This window comes from Macrobrachium nipponense, chromosome 12, assembly GCF_015104395.2.
Source record: "Macrobrachium nipponense isolate FS-2020 chromosome 12, ASM1510439v2, whole genome shotgun sequence".
NCBI lineage: Eukaryota > Metazoa > Arthropoda > Malacostraca > Decapoda > Palaemonidae > Macrobrachium > Macrobrachium nipponense.
In genome coordinates, this window is record NC_087205.1 from 76,708,900 (window position 1) to 76,731,070 (window position 22,171).

Consider the following 22,171-nt stretch of genomic DNA (forward strand, 5'->3'; position numbering starts at 1 on the left):
ACAACATTATGTTTCTGTAACTGTCTTGAAAAACTGGATGAGGATTTCACATTAGTTTGCTGAGCTATATTTACCTTGTGACTCTTAGTAGTATCCCACTGGTAGGTTTCCCATTAAATTTGTTCCTGTTATTTGGATAAGACTTAAAAACCTGGGCGTTGTTGACTCTCGTACTTGACATTGTAATTATGTTTACTACTGATATATTGTAATCTTTCACTAAGGGTGGCAGCTTTGTCAAGTTTCTTCACTTCTCTCTCTCTTAAATAAGCTCTTATATGTTCAGGAATTCCCTTAAGATACTGTTCAAGAACAAGTAACTCTTCTAACTCATCAAAAGTTTTAACTTTAGCAGCTTCTACCCAACATTTGAAACACCTTCTCACTTTGTAAGCATAATCTAAAAATGTTCCCTTCTCATCTTTTCTCAAATTTCTGAATCTCTCATTGTAGTACTCTGGGGTCATCTGGTAAACTTGTAGCACACTGTGTTTAAAGTACCTTGTAGTCTTTACACTGATCAGCTGTTAAGGCTAGATAAGCACTTCTCCCTTTACCAATTAAGACACTTTGTACCAAAACTGACCATTTATCCTCTGGCCATCCCATACCTGAAGCCACTTTCTCAAAGTGATCAAAAAACTCATCTGGAGCTTCTTCAGTAAACTTAGGGATTAACTTCTGTACTCTCACTACATCAAATACAGGGTCTTGATTACCTTGGTTGCGATTTCTCTTTCCTCTTTTATCCTTTTTCTTTCCTCTTCTGCTGCTTTTTCTTCTTCTCTTTCTCTTCTTGTTTTTTCCCTGTCTATTCTTTCTCTTTCAGCTTGCATTCTTTCTCTTTCAGCTTGCATTCTCTCTCTTTCAGCAAGCATTTTTAGCTTAATCAAATTCTCTTCTGCTTCAATGCGTCTAAGCTCTAACTCTGCATCACTTTTCTCTTTCTCTTCTGCTTACTTATTTATGAGATCAGCACGTGCTACATTCAACAACTCTTGAGCCAATTCTAACTCATCTTCATCAGTTATTCTACCAGAGTTTATCAATGATTCCATAGCAATACATCTTATTTGTGCCTTTACCATACTAGTAGACACATGACCATCACATGCCTCTGCTAAAGCGCTCCACTGTGCTCTAGACAGAGTGGTTTCAGACAAAACTTGTATGGAAGGGGCTGCTAAAAATTCCTGAACATTCAACTGAGCCATTTTCCTCTAAGTTATCAACTTACAATTCAATACAATAAATGCAAAACAAAATTATATGGTCACTCTCCTAACAAAATATATCCCTAACACCACCAGTATATTCTAGAGTGATAATGAAATCTGCTTTCCCTGGTCTGGGCACCATTAAACAATGTTACGAAGTGCCAAGTATCTGGTTACCATGCATCAAACATTACCTCACAAAAAGCCAGGGGACACCTGAACCTCATAACACGTTTTTAAACGGGACTGAATACTCTAAAGGCAACAGTTGATCCCTAACAAAACTACCGTTATTGCAGAAAGTCAGACTAAAGTACATCAAAACATTGGTGAGGTAATCTTGTAAGTAATTAAATTAATCAAAGGGCATCACTCCATCTACAACTTTCAAACTCTAAGTATTTCCCTGATTTCAGAAGTCTAAGTACTTACCTGGTTCTAAGTCACTTCAATTAAATTGAAGGAAAGCAAATCAATTACCACTCTATGTCTCTACCTATCATAAATATAGTTCATAATCAAATATAATTATTATGGTGTAAGAGAAAAAAAGAAAACACTTATAAAAATTTTAAATACAAAAATTTATTATTAAATTCAAAATTTATAAGTGAAATTCAAAATATCAGGGAAAATTACTGTTACTTGAAAACAAAGTAAAGTTTAATTAATTCTTGAATCAAATTAAGTAAAATTAAATCAAAATTAATTTATCACAAAATTCAAGAAAATTAACTCAATCAAAATTCAAAAGTGTTAGGCAATAATTGAAATCAGAAATTAATTCACAGGCAATAATTGAAATCAGAAAAAATTCAAGTTAACACAAATACTAAAAACAATAATAAAACTTGAAAAGAATTCTAAATAAATGCAAATTAATTCACAAGTGTTAAATTTAATCAAATGTGCAATGATTAAGCAATGAAAATAACTAAGTCAATTAAATTGTGAATGCAAACGAAAATATAAAATAAAAAGACACACTTCAATAAGAAAATGAATAAGTGCACAAACAATGGAACAGACACAAACACACACACAAAAAATCAGCAATGTGTAAAAGTGTAAATATTTTTCACTCAAAAACACTATAACCAACAGTTTTTACCAAACCAATTATTAGTTATTAGTTAAACACAATTCCTATCCGTTATTAGTTAAACATTCATCCGTTATTAGTTAAAAACACTCCCCTATCCATTATTTTAGTTGCAACTAATAAAAACATAACACACTTTACCTTGGTATACCAATTTGCTTTCTTTGCTTTGCTGCAGGCTTGATTTGACACTTCCACAGGAAAACCAGGCGCCGTTAAGAATGTTTGTTGGTTTTGGGATTTCAGATTTCCACAAAAGAAACTAAATAATACTAAATAAACTCTAAGAAATATCAAATATTAAATTCTCACAAGTTACGAGTGACCAAATTTACGTTACGTTAATATAATCTCGATGTCGAGTGAGAGAGAGAGAGCGAGAGAGAGGAGAGAGAACTGACTGCCTCAAGGTCTCAAGATAGAATGAAATCTTCCTTTATGGAAATTCGACTAGGCAGATGATACAAAAATGTTCTTGACACGAAAGCTTCCAGTAGCTTGGAAATCTGATGCAATCTTCATAAAGAAATGTGTAACATGCATGTGGCTTTGATTAAAGCATACGCGTACAAGACGAGTCTGTTAAAAAAAAAAAAAAGACGAACTCTACTCGAACGAGACGGAGGCTGGGCGACAATTAAAATTGACATGTTTTGACAACAACGCAGAAACTCTAGCTCGCTCGCTATCACACGTGCTGATAGATTAGGGAAGCAAACGGAGATCTCTCTCTTTTTACGTTATATATATATTCTTTTACAAGACGTAATGTGAAATCTGAACACACATTTTAAAACATCCTATTCTAAGCTATCTAGGAATCTGAAAAAATGTTACACAATCTACAAGACATTTCAAAGAGGGGAAATATGCATTTTGAAAGTAGCAATATATAATAATATATATATATATATATATATATATATATATATATATATATATATATATATATATATCATTATATATATATCTCAGTTTTCTCATTATGGAAGTTGTTTACGTACATACAGTGTGTTTAGAAATTATAGGAGCCCCCTCTACAGCATAAACTAAAATTGATATGGATAAAAACAAAAGTAATTTAGAACAAGTATTTATTTAAGTTTCTCTCTGAGTATTTAATATTGTCAGTGGCCTCCATCTGCCTGTACTACAGCCTGCATTCTTGAGGGGTATGATTTAAGCAAATCGCAAAATAGCTGACACTCAAACTCCATTTCCCTGAGTACCTCAGTCACCTCTTTGCAGGTCGTCGAAGCTTGGTATACCATCATAGTTCACTGTGCGAGCTTCAATACAATCCTGTGTCTTCTTCAACAGATAACACATTTTCAGGATCTTTGAGGAAAGGAAATACTCTACCATTAAGCACAGTTTCTCTGAAGTATTCACCATTCCATGACTATACTTTTTCTTTGATGATCCACTTCAACCATTTGGCTGTGAAACAGAAAAAATTCACAACTTGGTGATAGCACACGTCATTGCTGATATCATCCGACTTTGCAGCCCAAAATGATGTCATTTTTATGATTTGGCTTCCTGATGCAGCAACATGGAGAAAGTCAGCTTCATCCCAATCTTTAAGAAATGAACCACAAAACCATGCACGGTCTTCTCTCTGTTGCTGAGTGATGTTGTGCTTGCTGATAACATGAAATGGCGTGATACCAGATTTTTACAACTCACGATATACAGCACTATAACTTCTCTTCTTTCACATTTTTTTTCTAGTTAAAGCACCAATTTATGTAAAGACTTTCTTGGTCTACCCACTGCCTCAGCTATGATGTCTTTTGACTCCTGAGAAAGGACTTCAGGCCTTCCAATATTCTCACTCTTTTCACAATGACAGTCACATGGATTTTTGTTCCAGTTTTTTTTAACGGAGGATTAATCTCTTTTAATGTAATTAGCTATCCAGGAACATGAAATGAAGGATGCGCCAGCATCCCTGGTCTCTCTGAAGGTTATAGCCCGGATTCGGTCAATCCATCTGATTTCCTCCGTCACTCAGTCTGAAAATACAAGAAATGTAAAATGAAAAGGAGCTTTAATATAAACTCAAGATAGCGTACTTGGAGATAGGCTATAGCAGAAAACTCCATAACTTTCCATTTGTTCTGTGGAGGAGGGCCTCTAATTTCGAAACACCCGTTACATATACATACATATATAAGGTATATGGAGCGCAGGCATAAGAGTTTCAGGATGACCATTGATACTTCACATATCATAAAATGTTTCGCACATCAACTTTGTGCATCTTCAGTCTGTTAAAAGAGAAATGCATATACTAAAAACTAAATGTAAGGATTCACAATAGTACTTGTGTTGAAATGCAATAAAAATATAAATAGTTAAAAAAAGAAAAGAAGAACCACTGAGGTACCAACCAACTAGTATGGAAGGAAAGCAAGGAATGACTTTTGAGAGAGCCAGGTCCAAGACGTTGACTATGCCAGATGTAGAGGTGAAGTTGAGGTGTTGTTGTTCAATGGGGAACCAGTCTTTTAATAAATAGTGATTACAAGGTAATCAGGTGGTCCGGGTCTTTAGTGTAACCTATTACCGTGAAGTGTTGTTTCGATGCATTTATTTTGCATTTAGCGACATAATACTTGATATTAGAAAATTCGGGATTACCAAGTCTCTGACCTGTTCTATAACTGAAACCCATATCGCTACAAAATCTCATCTGCAGTAATCTTCGAGTATATCCCACATAAATTGCAGGGCATCCAGGGCATGTGAATTCATAAACAACGTTGGACCTCATTAAGTCCTGCAGGCGATCTTTGAAATTAAAAAGTGAGCCAATTTTGCATGGATTGTTTGAGATTAGTTTAATTTTGAGACAAGGAATTTCTTGTTCTATTATTTGTATGAGTCCGAGAGAAAACTTCGAGTCTGTTATACATGGAATCGACGCATACATCAGTTTTTTGGGACTCCATTAGTGGAGGACGTTGTAGATATAGTTACTTCCTAATTTATTAATTATATTGCCCCAAGGACATTGTACATAATATAATTAATAAGTTAGTAAATTATAGAAGGAAAATAGCGGTTTCTCTCAATACCTTTTAAACTCTTTGACATTGCTAGAGAGGTGTATGATATAAGACAAGCAAAACACGAAACCAGGAAACTGTATTATAATTTTAGCCAGTTTACCTTAAACTCGGTCTCATACAAAGGACTTACATTTTTTTTTCAGTCTCTATACTTTATTCTTTACAGAGTTTGACATCAGATTACCTCAGAAAGGGCAAGAAAACTTCCCATGCATCCCAGACACCTATGAGGAAAAATTCACTGACAGTATTATCCTTTTATTTATTTCCAGCACAGGTTACACAGTAGAATATGGCGCAGAATGTGTGTTTCTTGTTGGTGCTAGCCACCGCTTTGGTGGTTATTCTGTCACCATGCACTGCGCAAACAGCAAATATATCAGTGCATTTCATAGGATCTCCTCAGTTCGATTTCTTCATGGTACCAAACATGACCTTTGACATCGGACAGGCTAAGGTTGTACTCCCAGGACTGAATAGTTGTAAGCATCTAATGGAATGTGCCTAATTTTGATTTGTTTTGATACATAGATATATCCTTTTTTAAAGAGTGCAGTAATATTGCTCAAATCCTAAAAAGATCACATTACAACTTTGACCAAATATATTCCAATCAACAATGTATGCATATATTTATATATATACTCTTTTCTCAGGTGGCTGCCGCTCTGCTTGTGGTGCCCTTAAGGACGGATGCAAAGCTTGGTCTTTAACTCACGCAGTGGATGGAACCACTCAGTGTCAAATTGCTCAAGAAGGACCCTTGACCATTGTACCTAATAAAAGTGAAAACGCTGAGTACTTCTTCAAGAAGTGTGAGTATTTGATACTGCAACCACTTTTCCCTTTTAACTGATGTGGACATAAAAATAAAATGCAGTCGTGAACCTATTTGCACTGATTTCATTATGAGCCCACAGTCTGAGAGTAGTGCATAATTAGGATATGACCTGCCAATGCGAACTGCTACGTCAAATGGAAGCCAGGTTTATGTATTTAACATTAAAATTCGCAGTAATACCGAAAGTTACGTTACAGTTAAGTGATTATTCAAATTTCCTTTCTAAACAAAGGGAATCAAATGTAGCCACCTCTGCTGAGGTTGTATTAAATTCCAAATACAAAAACGTTATAATATTTCCATAAAAATTATTTGCATAGATTTTCTAAGAATCATTTCACGATACGATGGAAGGCTCTGGTCAAAGGATTCTCATTAACCCTGAAGTGAAGAATTTTGCCTGAGATAGGTGTTTTTAAACGGAAAACTAGGTATTACCGAGGGGGAGATACTGATGGCTGAGAACGTTATTCCAAGTTGTTTCTTGAAATGACTTACAGGGTCCAGATTCACTCTGAAATCGCCAGATAATTGAAAGCATCATTCCTCAAAATTGTAAAAAAAAAAAAAAGTGTTGAAGATAAAGACAACGAAGAACACGAAAAACTATAATAAGGGTAATATAATTATTGTTTGTCTTGACGAACACTGTAAGATCTGGGTTATCCGCAAATAAAAATATGTTAAACATTTTAGTCATATAAAAGACAGCTTACCTTTTTCTCTATAATAAGGGAAATATATTCCTTAAGATTAAAATGGGATCAAAAAAAAAAAAAAAAAAAAAAAAAAGGTTCTGATGATAATCGTTTTGAGGTTTCTTGTCTCCCACCCACCACATGTCCAGTCAAGTTTTAATTGTGAGTAATTTACTAAGCAAACCTGTCTCATTTTATTTTCCGGTGGCCAAAAAATAACTGTTGTTCTACCATATCCTGAAATTTGGCTGCTATGTCCAAAATTTCTGAAGGCATTTGTTGGAGGCTTGTGCCTATGCATCAGCAAGACATGTAATCAGAATTTACACTTAATTCATACATTACAATTTTTTCTCATTTTTCTTGGTGTTACCAGCTAGCTTTCCTGGGAGTTATGAATGGCCGGCAGACAACCTTCTGTATCTTCTACTTGATGGCACTTTCTCTTCCCAAGAAGCAAAGAAACGTTGTTCAATGATTCCTGGCCACAGGCTCTTCATCGCTAAGACACAAGCAACCTATGATTACCTCTATAGTCTTTGGTCAATATACCCTTCGAGTAAGTATAAACACTGTCAGTATTAATTTTCATAATTCCACCATGGCTATCTGCCAAAAAGTCTTTGCTGAGCGTTGGACACTAAGCAAAGAAAATCGAATATAAGTCTTTAAGAAATTTAGGATACTGAAATCAACTTTCACAGCCTTCACGAAATATTGGGGTCAGGCATTGATGATTATAGGGCATATTATGGAGGGAGTGTTTGACTTATATACCGCTATTTAAGAACACAAAAATCCTCCCACACGGGTTTTCTTAACAGAATTACAAAAATCAATTACTATTAATAGACGACAGGCAACAGAAAGTTGTTTTTAATGTGCTTTAATGGGTCTAAATCTCCAGTGTCCAGCGTTCCACATGGTAATGTTTTGGGACCTTTGTTATCTTTGTGTCTATAGTGCATATAATGGCTGGGACTTCAAAATAAGCTTCTGCAACAGGCAGCTAATACAAGTCTTACCATATTTATCCATTTCTCCCCCAACTGAGAAGAGTAAGAGACTAGTGGCCTAAATAGAGATCAGGAATGGATCAGCAAGTGTTGTAGTCTTTGGGGCATGTCAATCTTGACTCATTAACCAATTTTATACTATTCTCATATTTCATTATTGGCTGTGAATAAACAGCTCTACTTGAAAATTTCCTGGTTTTATGCTAACTTTTATTCTAAGCTCACTCTTTGCAGCACTGCAAAGATCTAATCCTGTCAGGAAGTTTGGCACTATCCTAAGCAGCCTCAATAATGTGTGGCTGAGGTCTTGTGTTAATATTACTAGAATATTTTCTTGTCTGGCAGTCGGTAATTTCCCATGATATTTATTTTCCAGACCATTTTTCACAATGGGGCTTAATCATCCCAAACAATTTGCATCATGATTCTCTGGGAGATGGAGATGTAATGCTTGTTCATCTTTCATAAGCTTCGCTTTCATAAAAAAACTTCTGTTGTTGCCCTTAGTGCCTGCAACACCAAAGTCCGCATGTGCTGCTCGTTTTCCAAAACGGGACTTTCACGACGAAGCTTAGAACAGGAGAGATTAAAATGGTGGTGCTTGGAACAGTCGAGCTTCTCTCCCTTCATTATTTAACGAATTTTTAACAGCTGGACATTTATACGAACATTAATCTTTAGCGTTTCTTGGTTTCCGTATCTATAGTATCATTTTACCGAAACATTTCCTTGTGCTCTGTTTTGTCTTTTTATTTTTCACTTGATGTGTATTCTGATCTGAAAATTCTTTGCTAATTGATAGTCTTTATTTATTTATCCTGCATGAACAACTTAGAAAATAATAGTAATAATAATAGTAATAAAGACTTACTGGACACTTAAGGCACATCTGATAAAATAAAGTATAGTTTAAATTTTCTGGTCACCAGTCTATTCAATTTTTTTTTTATTTTTACTTACAATATTTCTGTTCCAATATTGAATATTTTTTTCATAAAACAACAGAAACAACGACGTCATCACACTGAAAGTTCATTGTCAAACTGCTAGAAACATAATTTGACAGTTTCACGACACTTCGTTGGCTCATCGGTGTGGATATTATTGGATAGGTCACATTCACCTTCTGATGATCAAGGGGGCTTTTGTTTATGTAACACTAAAAAGATCATTGACAAATGTTTATCCAGACATTCATAACCTAGAAGACACCATGATTCTTCTTTTGAAGATTAGAGTACATTCCCCTTGTATGTAACCACAAATAAAGGCATTTGTAAGAAAATTCTTTAATCTGATACCTTGACCGACTTGCTACGTTCCTACCAGACTTTCTTTCGTTTTAATAGAATTTCTGTTTTTAATTCCTTCTGCTATAAACTGAAGTAGCTTCTGTAGTCACTCACAACATTTTAGGACGAAGTAGTAATCCATACTCGTACTAAAGAGTTCAATACTTAAGTTTTATTTTTCAGTACCATAAAGACGCACATGTACATACTAGGTTATCTGGTGCTTAATACAATGTCTACCTTCCAGGCCCTTATTTTATTGCGGACCTTGTCAAGAAGAATCAAACGGAATTCGTTTGGGGAGATGGAACAACTGACCATGTTACACCTGGAAAAATATTTCGGAACGACGTTGTTGAATTTAATCTATTCATGCTGATACTGAATCAGCTTGATGACGCACAAGAAAGTCATGGACCCTTTCGAGCGCTTTGCCAAGCAAACCCATTACGTACAGAATGGTAAAAGTTGCTCGGTATTAATGCATATCCCAAGGAACCACGAACCACTGTCCTGAGACAGCTTGCATGAACATCTAATAAAGGCAACGCTTACCCACAGAATTCGACTATAAAGGGAACAAACGCATAACGACGATTTGGCTGTTGATGCAATGGACTATTTGATCCACAATAACTACGGATGATATCCTTGAGACTTTGGCGACTATGAATTTCTAATTTCTAATATTGGCGAATTCAGAGGATATCCACATTTATTAACACAAGATATTCAGAGACGAAGGAGAAAAGAGAAATTAAGTCACAATACCAAAGATGGAAAATTTGAGCAACTTATCAAAGGATGAAAATTAAGAGTATTGACATCAAAGATGAAAAAAGCTTACGTTTGTTTATTTTTAATTAAAGAAGCGTCAAATTTCAATCTCACCTTGACACGCAATTGCACTCATTAATTTTCAGATCACTCAATACAGTCTCTGCTGCATAATGCAATTTCCACCAAAAAAGAAAATTGAAAGTTTGCCTTGCTGGCAAACCGTTTTCAGGTAACTTTACAAAGTATTTGATTTGAAAATGTTCTCACAGTATTCCTGCAACTAAACTTAAATGTTGTTATAAAAAGTTAGTTCTTCACGTTATATGTTCAGATCTTATAATAGACAATATCAACCTTTTATACTCTATTCATACCCTTCCAAAATATATCACTGAGCTAATATCAAAGAATAACAAAATCATTTAGTAAAATCTACAATTTTTTTCCACTTCAGTGCCATTTGATATGTATAATTTAATTTCAACTTCCATAGCTGTCACAGGCCCTATGAGAGAATCTTAATATGTTTCCTGGACATCTAAACAGCCAATCGGGATATGAACGTCTCACCATAAATGAGAGAAGCTCCCTCTTTTACTGGCACTTTTTCTCTCCAAGACACTAAACCCACTTCTTACGCATCTGCGAACATTCAACGTTAAACTGTTATAAGGGCACATATTTTCCGATCATTCATGGTTAGTTGTTCGTATCCAAACGTACTTTTTTGCAGTAATGAAGATTAAATTTGATCATAATTCTATGGGCATAAAGTTTTGCTTTCTTCAGCTCGGAACATTTGGGAGATGGCCAAAAAACCCCTGTAGCAAAATGTCCTGCCTTTCCCAATGTCACATTCTGTCAGTCCCTTAATTAAAGAGTCACTAGGTTCACGTTTGCCAAAATTTTCTTTAAAATTCTCACATAACACACTGCGAAATTACTTATAGTTTTATTGTAAAGTCTTATATATATCTATGTATGTGAGCTGCTCAAAACTGATTGACCGTCCAAATAGTAAAGGTACTAAAAATATCAATATGCACTACCATATGTGTGAATCTTGTCATGGACCTCTAGCAATGGTATTCAGAGTGATACAAATGATCCTTACTGTTGTCAAAAACTAGTGCACGAGTTTTTCGTGACGTAATCCCGCCCGTCCATCCATTTCCCGCTTTTCAATGTAAGGTGTATTGCCATGTATCAGACGATCTGGTGGCGCATTTATTAGTCCTCGCCTCATCCCCACCATGGATTAATGACAGAAGAATGCTTCCTTTTTGAGGTGAAAAAATTACCAGTAAATTGCCTAACCCGATCCGTCTGGGTATAAAAGGCGAGTGCACACACCACATAGCCTCTTCTTTCTAATTAACTCAGTTCAGTTAGTAGCTCTTCCGGGGCCGCGAACAGGGTGCACGAGCGTGACCTATCCATGAGGGAAGTTGCGAGCGACGTCATTATTATGTACAGTAAGTGATCGTTCTTTCCTTTAGCCATCAATGGGCTAATTGATTTAAACATTTGCAGTCATTATGTAATCAACTTTCATGAATGTGTCCCTATCTATTTTGATGAAAGTGCGATTCAATTTTAAGTGATTTTTTTGTGTTTTGTTTGAGTGTTCACCTGGGTACGTTAAATTCATGTAAATTTGGGGTGTTGTGTCACCTAACTTTATGCATCACTGCTTTGTTTCTCTGTTGACGTTGGTAAATTCTAGTTTTTAAATGAAATTGTTAACATCCTCCGTGTTTACCAATCGAGTTGTCCTTGTGCACGGGCTGGAACCTGTCCCTTAAAGTAGGGCTATCAAGCCTCCCTCCATCTAGCATGAACATGAAAACAGTAGCAATAACATTCACAACATTTTCGTCCTTCGAACCGGATAGCCCTTAGGATCCAGTCCCTAAGCAACGGCAGCTCGATTATGGTATTCAACATTTTAGTTTCGGGTCACTCCCAACAACCCTCCAACCTTCTGCGTAATGAAAACGCAAAGGTTGCCATAGGCTAGGTGATTTGCAACAGAGCCTAGTTTGTTTTTTTGCTCACGTTAAGGGCTATTTAGATGCAAGAGCCTGTACCAGTGTAAGGCTAGCATAACCGTTGTGTTGATGTTCATGCGCAAGGCATATGATCAGCCGTATTTCTTTGTATCATTATATTAATCTGCAACGAGCGGGCAGAAGAAGTGATCAGGAAATCATTTACATAACGTCAGTGGTGACGTCATTTCCTTTGTAGCATTTGGAATTGATTGAGGAACTCAAAATGGCGGCCGCCTTCATAATGCAAATCGAGTCCCTTGTAGGCCTGACCACCACGATCAGTCATGCCAGTACAAATCTTGTAAGCTCATTATCTGAGAATGTTTATCAGAATTTGGAATTCAATCAGACAAGAAACAGTTGCGAACGTTGTACATGTCACACACAGGCAAATTAGAGTCATCACTCTGAAGTGAAATCATTAATGTTCTGGAAGATGCAGACTAAGTTGTAACCTTGTTATTGAGTCGTATCATCACGTTGACTAGCGTAGCACAGCCAACAACACATTTACTATGTCACAAAGAGCTACCCCTGCCCATGTTTAAAGGAAAAAAAGCGAATTTGCCACATTTACGGAACTGTTTGATGCCCATGTGCATAGTAGACCTGATCTAGATGATGTTGCTAAGTATACCTATTTGTTAGGTTCATTAGAAGGTGAGCCACTCAAGATTGTTCAATCCTTGAGCATAACAGCTGCAAACTACTAAGTTGCCCATGATTTGCTTGAGAAGTATTATGGCATCCAGCAGCAGACACTAGTCACTCTACACAAAAGGATAGCCGATCTTTTTGTCCCCAAGTACAATTAGGTTGACCTAAAAATTTCTGCATAGAACTAACTGTTTTAATTGAACAAATCAAACGTTTGGACAGATCCCCATTAGATCACCATATGTTATTAAATCTTATCAACCAGAAGTTGTCGCAAGGACAAGTCTATTCCAAGGTAGTTGATTATCTGCATAAATGTGTAAAATTGAACAAGTTGTTTGATGCGCTAGATTTCATTACAAGATCAATGGAGGATGATGCATTGCAGAGTGGAGAGGAATTGTCAACTGCCCTTAAGAAGGGATCCGAAGTGAACGCTAACTGTGCAACCACTTGCGCATTCTGCAATGGCAATTACACCACATGGCGGCTAAAAAATGCCCGTTACTTTTGAAGAAGAAATATTTCAACTGCCTAGCATCCGGTCATGCCAGTAGGCAATGTAACATAAAACGTAATTGTAAGTTATGTGATGGACGACATCACAGTTTGATTTGTGAGAAAGACAATGCGCAACCCAGATCCATTGCGCCCACCAACAATCCCAGTTATCAATCCTCGTCAAAAACATCACAAGTAGTCTTGCTGCCTGTGAAGAACCCAGGCACCAACTGAAGGGTAAGTCAAAGAATGCAGCTAAAAGCCAAAGATGAGAAACCTTGTGTAACTGCAAAGATAGTTAAGGATGAGAGTTCGACCGAATTGCCGGCTACCCTATTACCAACTGCTAAAGCTACTGTTATTCACATACCAAACCCATTACCACCAGAGTATTTTTGGTTACCAGTAGCCAACGCAGTTTCATATCGAGTTGGCTTGCGAAGAAGTTATGATTGCCAGTTATTAAATGCATTTTGTTGAATATTGCACTGTTCAGCTTGCAGATTGTACAAGGCGAGTAGATGTCAATTCATGTAGAATACATGTAGGTGCCAGAGGAATCCGCACTAAACTCATTGTTCATGATGATGTACACTCCCATTCATAATGTTGCCCTTTGTAACGTAAAAGCGCATGTGCAACGCAAAGGTTGCACTATGGCCAATGATAAAATTAATAGTGATCTTACTAACATTAATATCCTGGTTGGGGCAGTTTATTTTAGCTTGGTTGGACAAGATTAATGGAGTTAGCTTGTTTGTGATACATAACGGAGTAACGCCATGTGGTTCGCGTACCACAATAGGCCCTGCAAGGGATAAATGCATTTGTTGTTCGCCCATTACGAGTTTGTTGAGCCACCCCAGAGATCACCGCTATGAGATGCAGATTGGATACCATAGGTATCGCTCCCCAGGAACAGTACACCCACCTCAGAACACGCTGCTATGAATAAAGTCCAGAGTAACATTGTAAGTACCGAACGAGGGTACCAAGTAACCTTACCGTTCCACAGGCCAGAACGGCCAGATACAAATTATCGTAATGTATTCGCTCAGTTGAATGCGTTAGAGACGCAATTTGTGAAATTCGCTGACTACTGAAGTGACTATGAGAGCATCCTTCAGATATAACTCGACGCTGGGTTCATTTCGGAAGTCACTGATTCAAAGATTGAAGGATATTACTTGCCCCACTTTGGGGTTAAGAAGCAGAGTCTCATAGCTCCTTTACGTACTGTGTTCAACGCATCCTCTAAAATCAAGGGAGAATTGTCTTTGAATGATTGCCTTTATCCAGGTAACAACTTAGTTGAAATGCTATATGATTTGCTCCTTAAGCTTTGACGCGATCCCTATGCGTTAGTATCAGATATATCAAAAGCTTTTCAATGAGTATTGCTACATCCCGATAATACTAAAACCCATCTCAGCAAGCAGGAGCAGGAAGATATAATTAAATCCTTCTATATTGATTATTACCTGCAGACATTTATAGCCAGGGAACCAATGAAAAAAGATTATTGCCAGGTCAAATCTTTGCTAAACAAGGCCCACATGCTTTTGACGGGGTGGGCAAGTAATTTTAGGGAGTTTGATCAGCAGACTGGTTGCAAGTAACCCGATGAAGTCAATGTTTTGGGAATGAGTTGGGATAGAAGGGAAGATAAGTTGAGTTTATGGGCTATGAATGTCCAGAGCTGTAGAAATAGTTCCAATCATCTTACCAAATGCAAGTTACTGTTCCTTTTGGTAGGCAATTTTGATCCCTTAGGTATAGTCAGTCCCCTTTTCGTGTGGGGAAAAATTCTCCTTCAAGAATTGTGGGAATCCTAGGTAGGCCAGGATGATGTGGTGTCAGATGATCACTAACTAGAAGCTAGCAAACTACTTGCTGAATTTAACAATGTTCACACACGTAAGTTTGAGAAGGGAATTGTGCATAAAGGTAGCAAATTGCATCTGTTAATGATGTGTCTAGCAAAGCTTACGGTGCTGTAGCCAATGTCAGAAAGAGATCCGAACAAGATAGTCTCTTAACTTCCAAAATGCAAGTTACACCTCGCAAGGAAGCAAAACTGAAAATTCTAAAGTTAGAATTATTAGCATTATTGTTAGGATTTAGATCGGGAAAGTATCTTTGTAAGTTGTTTAGCTTTACCACCATAGTGCTCTTGACTGATAGCAAAGTTGCTATTACCTGGGTAGGTAGCTGCACGGGAAATAAAAACACATTCAATCCTAACCGAGTGGGAGAGATTGTTTCGATGCAACAGGAGTGTGGCATCAAGATGAAGCATGTCCGCATGAAGCAGAATCCAACTGACATCTTGACCCGAGATTCAACATTACATGATTTGAAAGTCAATCGCCTGTGGCATGAAGAACTGCTCTTTCTCCACAGTGAGGGGACCCCTGAAACCTGTGCCGAAGAGGGAGAATCTCAAATCTGACAAAACGTGATCAATGAAATATGGAAATTGCAGGGGAGTAAAGTAGATTTCTTACAATTTATGAAAATTATGTCTTTGGTATTGAAATTTGGGAACTGCTAGGCAGACTTAGAACAGAGACACCACCTTTCTACGGTGTGTAGTAAGTTAGAGAGTGGCGTGCCTGTACCCACTCACTCTAATAATTTTGTAGAACAATTAAGCCTCGTCGTACGTAATGGCATAATTTTCATACTGAGTAGATTAGTTAATGTTACTAATACAAAGATGAGATTTGATCTGTTTTGCTGCTTAGACGCTTTGCAGCCTCCCATGGTGCTCCTTCAACCGTCTACAACGATAACGCCATAACCTTCTGGACCACAAGCACCTTTCTCCAAGAGGAGTACAACGAGGATGTTGCCAAAGAATTCCTGTGCCGAATGGGAATTAAGTGGGTTTTTCAAAACCCCCAATCTACCTGGAAGGGGGGAGTTTTTTGAAAGGCTGATTAGGGTTGTCAAGAGGACGCTCGCTATGACGTTATGACGGAACCTGTTCACCGAGTAACAACTCCGGACCCTGATCAAAGAAGCTGAAGCTGTTGTCAACAACTGCCCCTTGATGTACTCACGGGACATGCATGAGGACAAAGCCCTCTCACAATTGCACCTTATCTGTGGAGATGTTGTTCACTTACTGCCACCCGTGGTTCCTCACGAGGATATGCATATGACGCTGACGACACGTCAGCTCCGTCACCAATATTTCAGGTTGACAGAGACCCTCAGTTGCTTTAAAAAGTACTGGAGGAAAGGCTACCTGAAATCTCTGCAAGAGCATCACGACCTGCAAGAGGCCCCCCTGACTGTGCTATATGTAGGTGACCTCGTGCTGGTGAAAACAAACCAGCGCAAATGCAGTCAGTGGTCCCTCAGCAGAATCCTTGAGCTTTATCCTGAAGGAAAAGGAGTCATCAGATCCCTAAAAGTCCTTTTTGAGGGAGAGGAACATCTGCGTGCAACGCAACATATCGTCCCGCTTGAGATGAACACCCACGATGACGAACGACAAGAAGATGATGTCCAGGGCGACGAGAATGAAGAAAACGAAGGTAATGATGAGCCACAGATAGATGTTTGTGATGAAGTGAATCAACAGACAGATGTTAGGAGTGAAATGAGTGAGACAGTACATGATGCAGGTTTCCTACCGAGGAAGAAGGCTGTAGAGGAAAAGAAAAAAAGGATGTCTGATTGGGTAAGAGACAATCTGATTTAGTGTAGTGTATGCATTTGTTAAAGGTAAAGAGGTGAACTCTGAAAGTGTGAGCATTGGAAAAGAGATTTGAAGGAGTTAGGGCTGAGACTCAGTTCTCTATGCTACGTTTTCTGTTGAGGCGTTACATGCTAGCCGACCCCGTGGTCCATGGTGAACTCAACAGAACAACTTGTATTTGTGTTAATTTGTGAACTCTGTACATTTTGTAACTCTTGCATTTCACGGGAAAAGCTCCCATCATGTGAAACTCTTGTGTAATAGTTTTTTGGTATCTGTGTTGCAACAACAAACCTTTGAACTTGTAGATTGTAATGATCTTTTGATATAAGTGATCCTTTGTTACTATTCTTGCCTTAATTGGCTGGTCTCGGGACATATATTTCCATCATTTATGTATGACTGTATCAGTGTATTGCTTGAATTCTCGCCATTGATGAGGGCCTTGATATGAGTATGCTCTGTGACGAGCACTGAATGAGTTGCAAATTCCTTGAAGAGGAATCTTTATTGTGTTTATTTCATGATTTTGCGTTTATCATTGACCGAGCTATGCTTGAGTATTGATATTGAATTGATTCCACTATTGATGCTTTGAGATATGTTATTATTGATGAACTTATACATATGCTTGCATTGCCCTTGCATGATTGCAGTCACCATGACGTGCCCTGCACTGTTTGTCTATTGATGCCATGATGTTATTCAAATTGCATTTTCATATAATCCTACTGCCATTAGATAGTCTGTATTAATGAGTTGCATGTTTCTATGTGTTTATCATTGATTGAATTTTGCTTGAACCATATGTTGCAATTATTACCTTGAGGGAGATACAATTTCTACATTGGTTTTGATTCTCTTTTGATTATTGATTTGTGTCATTGCCTTTTCTGAGTGATCACTCCATATTGCACCTGTTTACTGTCGAAAGCTAGACCTGTGTTGTAGCACTGCTCCGTCCAATTGCCTTGTTGCCTGCTATCTTTCCTTCCCCCCATTTATGAGGGTGGAAGATCTCGCCAAAAACTAGTGCAAGAGTTTTTCGTGACGTAATTCCGCCTGTCCATCCATTTCATGTTTTTCAATGTAAAGCACATTTGCCATGTATCAGACGATCTGGCGGCAAAAGCAGAATGGTTCTTTCTTGTCAGTTCGCATTCCTTAGTCCTCGCCTCATCCCCACCATGGATTAATGACAGAATTCTTGTTGTTATGTAAATTGTCTAAGAAACAGAAGAATGCTTCCTTTTTAAGGTGAAAAACTTACCAGTAAATTGACTAACCCGATCCGTCCTAGTATAAAAGGCAAGTGCTCACACCACATATCCTCTTCCTACTAATTAACTCAGTTCAGTCAGTAGCTCTTCCGGGGCTGTGAACAGGGTGCACGAGCGTGACCTATCCATGAGGGAAGTTGCGAGCGATGCCATTATTATGTACAGTAAGTGATCGTTCTTTTCTTTAGCCATCGTTGGGCTAATTGATTTATACCTTTGCTGTCATTATATAATCAACTTTCAGGAATGTGTCCTAGCTATTTTGATGAAAGTGCAATTCAATTTAAGTGATTCTTTTTTTTTTTTTTTTGAGTGGTCATGTGCCACCTAAATTCAAGCATGACTGCTTTGTTTCTCTGTTGACATTAGTAAATTCTAGTTTTTAAATGAAATTGTTAAAATCCTCCGTGTTTACCATTCGAGTTGTCCTTGTGCACGGGCTGGAACCTGTCCCTTATGGTAGGGCTATCAAGCCTCCCTCCATCTGGCACGAACCTGAAAACAGTTTGCAATAACATTCACGTCTATTTCGTCCTTCTAACCGGATAGTCCTAAGGATCCAGTCCCTGAGCAACGGCAACTCAATTATGGTATTCAACGTTTTAGATTTGGGTCACTCGCAACAACCCTCCAACCTTCTGTGTAATGAAAACGTAAAAGTTACCATAGGTTAGGTGATCTGCAACAAAGCCTAGTTTGTTTTTTTTTCTCAAGTTATGGGCTATTTATATGCAAGAGCCTGTACCAATGCAAGGCTAGCATAACCGTTGTGTTGATGTTCATGCGCGAGGCATATTTTCAGCCATATTTCTTTGTTTCCTTAGATTAATCTGCAGTGAGTGGGTGGAAGAAGTGATCAGGAAATCATTAACGTAATGTCAATGGTGACATCATTTCCTTTGTAGCATTTGGAATTGATTGAGGAACTCAAAATGGCGGCCACCTCCATAACGCAAATTGAGTCCCTTGTAGGCCTGACCACCACGATTAGTCATGCCTGTACAAATCTTGTAAGCTCATTAACTGAGAATGTTTATCAGAATTTGTTAGACAGAATTCAATCAAACGAGAAACAGTTGCGAACATTGTACGAGTCACACACAGTCAAATTAGAGTCATTAATGTTCAGGAAGATGCAAGCTAAGTTGTAACCTTGTTATTGAGTCGTATCATCACGTTGACTAGTGTAGTGCAGCCAACAACACGTTTACCACGTCACAAAGAGCTACCCCTTCCCACGTTTAAAGCAATCCTTGAGCATAACAGCTGCAAACTACCAAGTTGCCCGTGATTTGCTTGAGAAGTATTATGGCATCCAGTAGCAGGCACTAGTCATTCTGCTTAAAAGGCTAGCCGATCTTTTTGTCCCCAAGTGCAATTATGTTGACCTAAAAATTTCCTCATAGAACTAACTGTTTTAATTGAACAAATCAAACGTTTGAGTAGATCCCCGTTAGATCACCACATGTTCTTAACTCTTATCAACCAGAAGTTGTCGCAAGGACAAGTCTATTCGAAGGTAGTTGATTATCTGCATAAATGTGTAAAATTGAAAGAGTTGTTTGAAGCCCAAGATTTCATTATAAGATCAAAGGAGGATGATGCGTTGCAGAGGGGAGAGGAATTGTTAACGGCCATTGAGAAGGGATCTGAAGTGAACGCTAACCATGGCTAAAAAGCGTCTCTGTTAATTTTGAATGAGAAATGTTTCAATTGCCTAGCATCTGGTCACGCCAGTAGGCAATGTAACATAAAACATAATTGTAAGTTATGTGATGGACGACATCACAGTTTGATTTATGATAAAGAAAATGTGCAACCCAGATCCGTTGTACCCACCAACAACCCCTGTTATCAGTCCTCCTCAAAAATATCACAAGTAGTCTTACCGCTTATGAAGAACCCAGGCATCAATCAAAGGGTACGTCAAAGAATGTAGCCAAAAGCAAAAGATGAGAAACCTTGTGTAACTGCAAAGATGGTTAAGGATGAGACTTCGACCGAGTTGCTGGCTACCCTATTACCAACTGCTACAACTACCGTGTATTCACATACAAACCCCTTGCCACCAGAGTATTTTTGGATACCAGTAGCCAACGCAGTTTCATCTCGAGTTGGCTTGCGAAGAAGTTAGGATTGCCAGTTATTAAACGTATTTCGTTGAATATTGCACCGTTTCGTTTGCAGATTGTACAAGGTGAGTACGATGTCATTTCATGTAGAATACACGTGGGTGCCATAGTAATCCACACTAAACTCGTTGTTCATGATGATGTAAACACTCCCATTCATAATGTTTGCCTTTGTAACATAAAAGCGCATTTGCAACGCAAAGATTGCACTATGGCCAATGATAAAATTAATAGCGATCTTCTTACTAACATTAATATCCTGGTTGAGGCAGTTTATTTTAGCTTGTTCATCCCTTGTATGGACAAGATTAATGGAGTGTGTTTTTTGTGATGCATAATGGTAAAACGCCATATGGTCGCGTACCACAGCGGGCCCTGCAAGGGATAAACGCATTTGTTGTTTGCCCATTACGAGTTTGTCGAGCCACCCCAGAGATCGATGCTGATATGTGAAGGAGATTTGATACCACAGGCATCGCTCCCCAGGAACAGTACACCCACCTCAGAACACGCTGTTTTGTTTAAAGTCCAGAATAACACTGTAAGTACCGAACGAGGGTACCAAGTAACCTTACCGTTCCACGGGACAGAACGCCGAGATACAAATTATCGTAATGCATTCACTCAATTGAACGCGTTAGAGATGCAATTTGTGAAAGACCCTGACTACCGAAGAGACTGAGAACGTCCTCCAGACATATCTCGAAGCTGGGTTCATTTCTGAAGTCACTGATTCAAAGATTGAAGGATATTACTTGCCCCACTTTGGGGTTAAGAAGCAGCGTCTCACGACTCCTTTATGTATTGTGTTCAACGCATCCTCAAAAGTCAATGGAGAACTGTCATTAAATGATTGCCTTTATCCAGGTCCCAACTTAGTTGAAATGCTACATGATTTGCTCCTTAAGTTTCGACGCGATCCCTGTTGAAATGCTATATGATTTGCTCCTTAAGTTTTGATGCGATCCCTATGCGTTATTATCAGACATATCAAAAGCTTTCTACCGAGTATTGCTACATCCCGATAATACTAAAACCCGTCTCCACGAGCGGGGGCAGGAAGACATCATTAAATCCTTTTATGTCGATAATTACCTGCAGACATTTGTAGCCAGGGAACCATTGGAAAGAGATTATTGCCAGGTCAAATCTTTAATAGACGAGGCCCACATGCTTTTGACGGGGTGGGCAAGTAATTGTAGTCAGTTTGATCAGCATACTGCTTGCAAGGAACCCGATGAAGTCAATGTTTTGGGAATGAGTTGGGATAGAAGGGAAGATAGGTTGAGTTTAAGGGCTATGAATGTCCTGAGCTGTAGAAGTAGTTCCAATCATCTTACCAAATGCAAGTTACTGTTCCTTTTGGTAGCCAATTTTAACCCCTTAGGGCTAGTCAGTCCCCTTTTTGTGCAGGGAAAAATTCTCCTTCAAGAATTGTGGGAATCCAGGGTAGGCTGGGATGATGAGCTGTCAGATGATCACCAACTAGAAGCTAGCAAACTACCCGTTGAATTTAACAATGTTCACACATGTAAGTTTGAGAGGGGAATAGTGCGTAAAGGTAGCGAATTGCATCTGTTAATGATCTGTCGAGCAAAGCTTATGGTGCTGTAGCCTATGTCAGGCAGAGATCCGAACATGTTAGTTTCTTAACTCCCAAAATGCAAGTTATGCCTCGCAAGCAAGCGAAACTGAAAATTCCATAGTTAGAGTTATTAGCATTGTTGTTAGGATTTAGATTGGGAAAGCATTTTTGCAAGTTCTTTAGCTTTACCACCATAGTGCTTTGGACTGATAGCAAGGTAGATATTGCAT

General features: G+C 38.2%; 1 protein-coding gene across 1 annotated transcript; it reads left to right on the forward strand.

Moving 5' to 3' along the window:
* The first annotated feature begins 5,663 nt into the window (after positions 1-5,663).
* Positions 5,664-9,737, forward strand: LOC135225026 (uncharacterized). The gene is made up of 4 exons (XM_064264308.1): positions 5,664-5,878; positions 6,053-6,211; positions 7,312-7,494; positions 9,491-9,737. The coding sequence occupies exons 1-4, from the start codon at positions 5,689-5,691 to the stop codon at positions 9,706-9,708; spliced, it is 750 nt and encodes a 249-aa protein (XP_064120378.1). The 5' UTR covers positions 5,664-5,688; the 3' UTR covers positions 9,709-9,737.
* Positions 9,738-22,171: the final 12,434 nt, after the last annotated feature.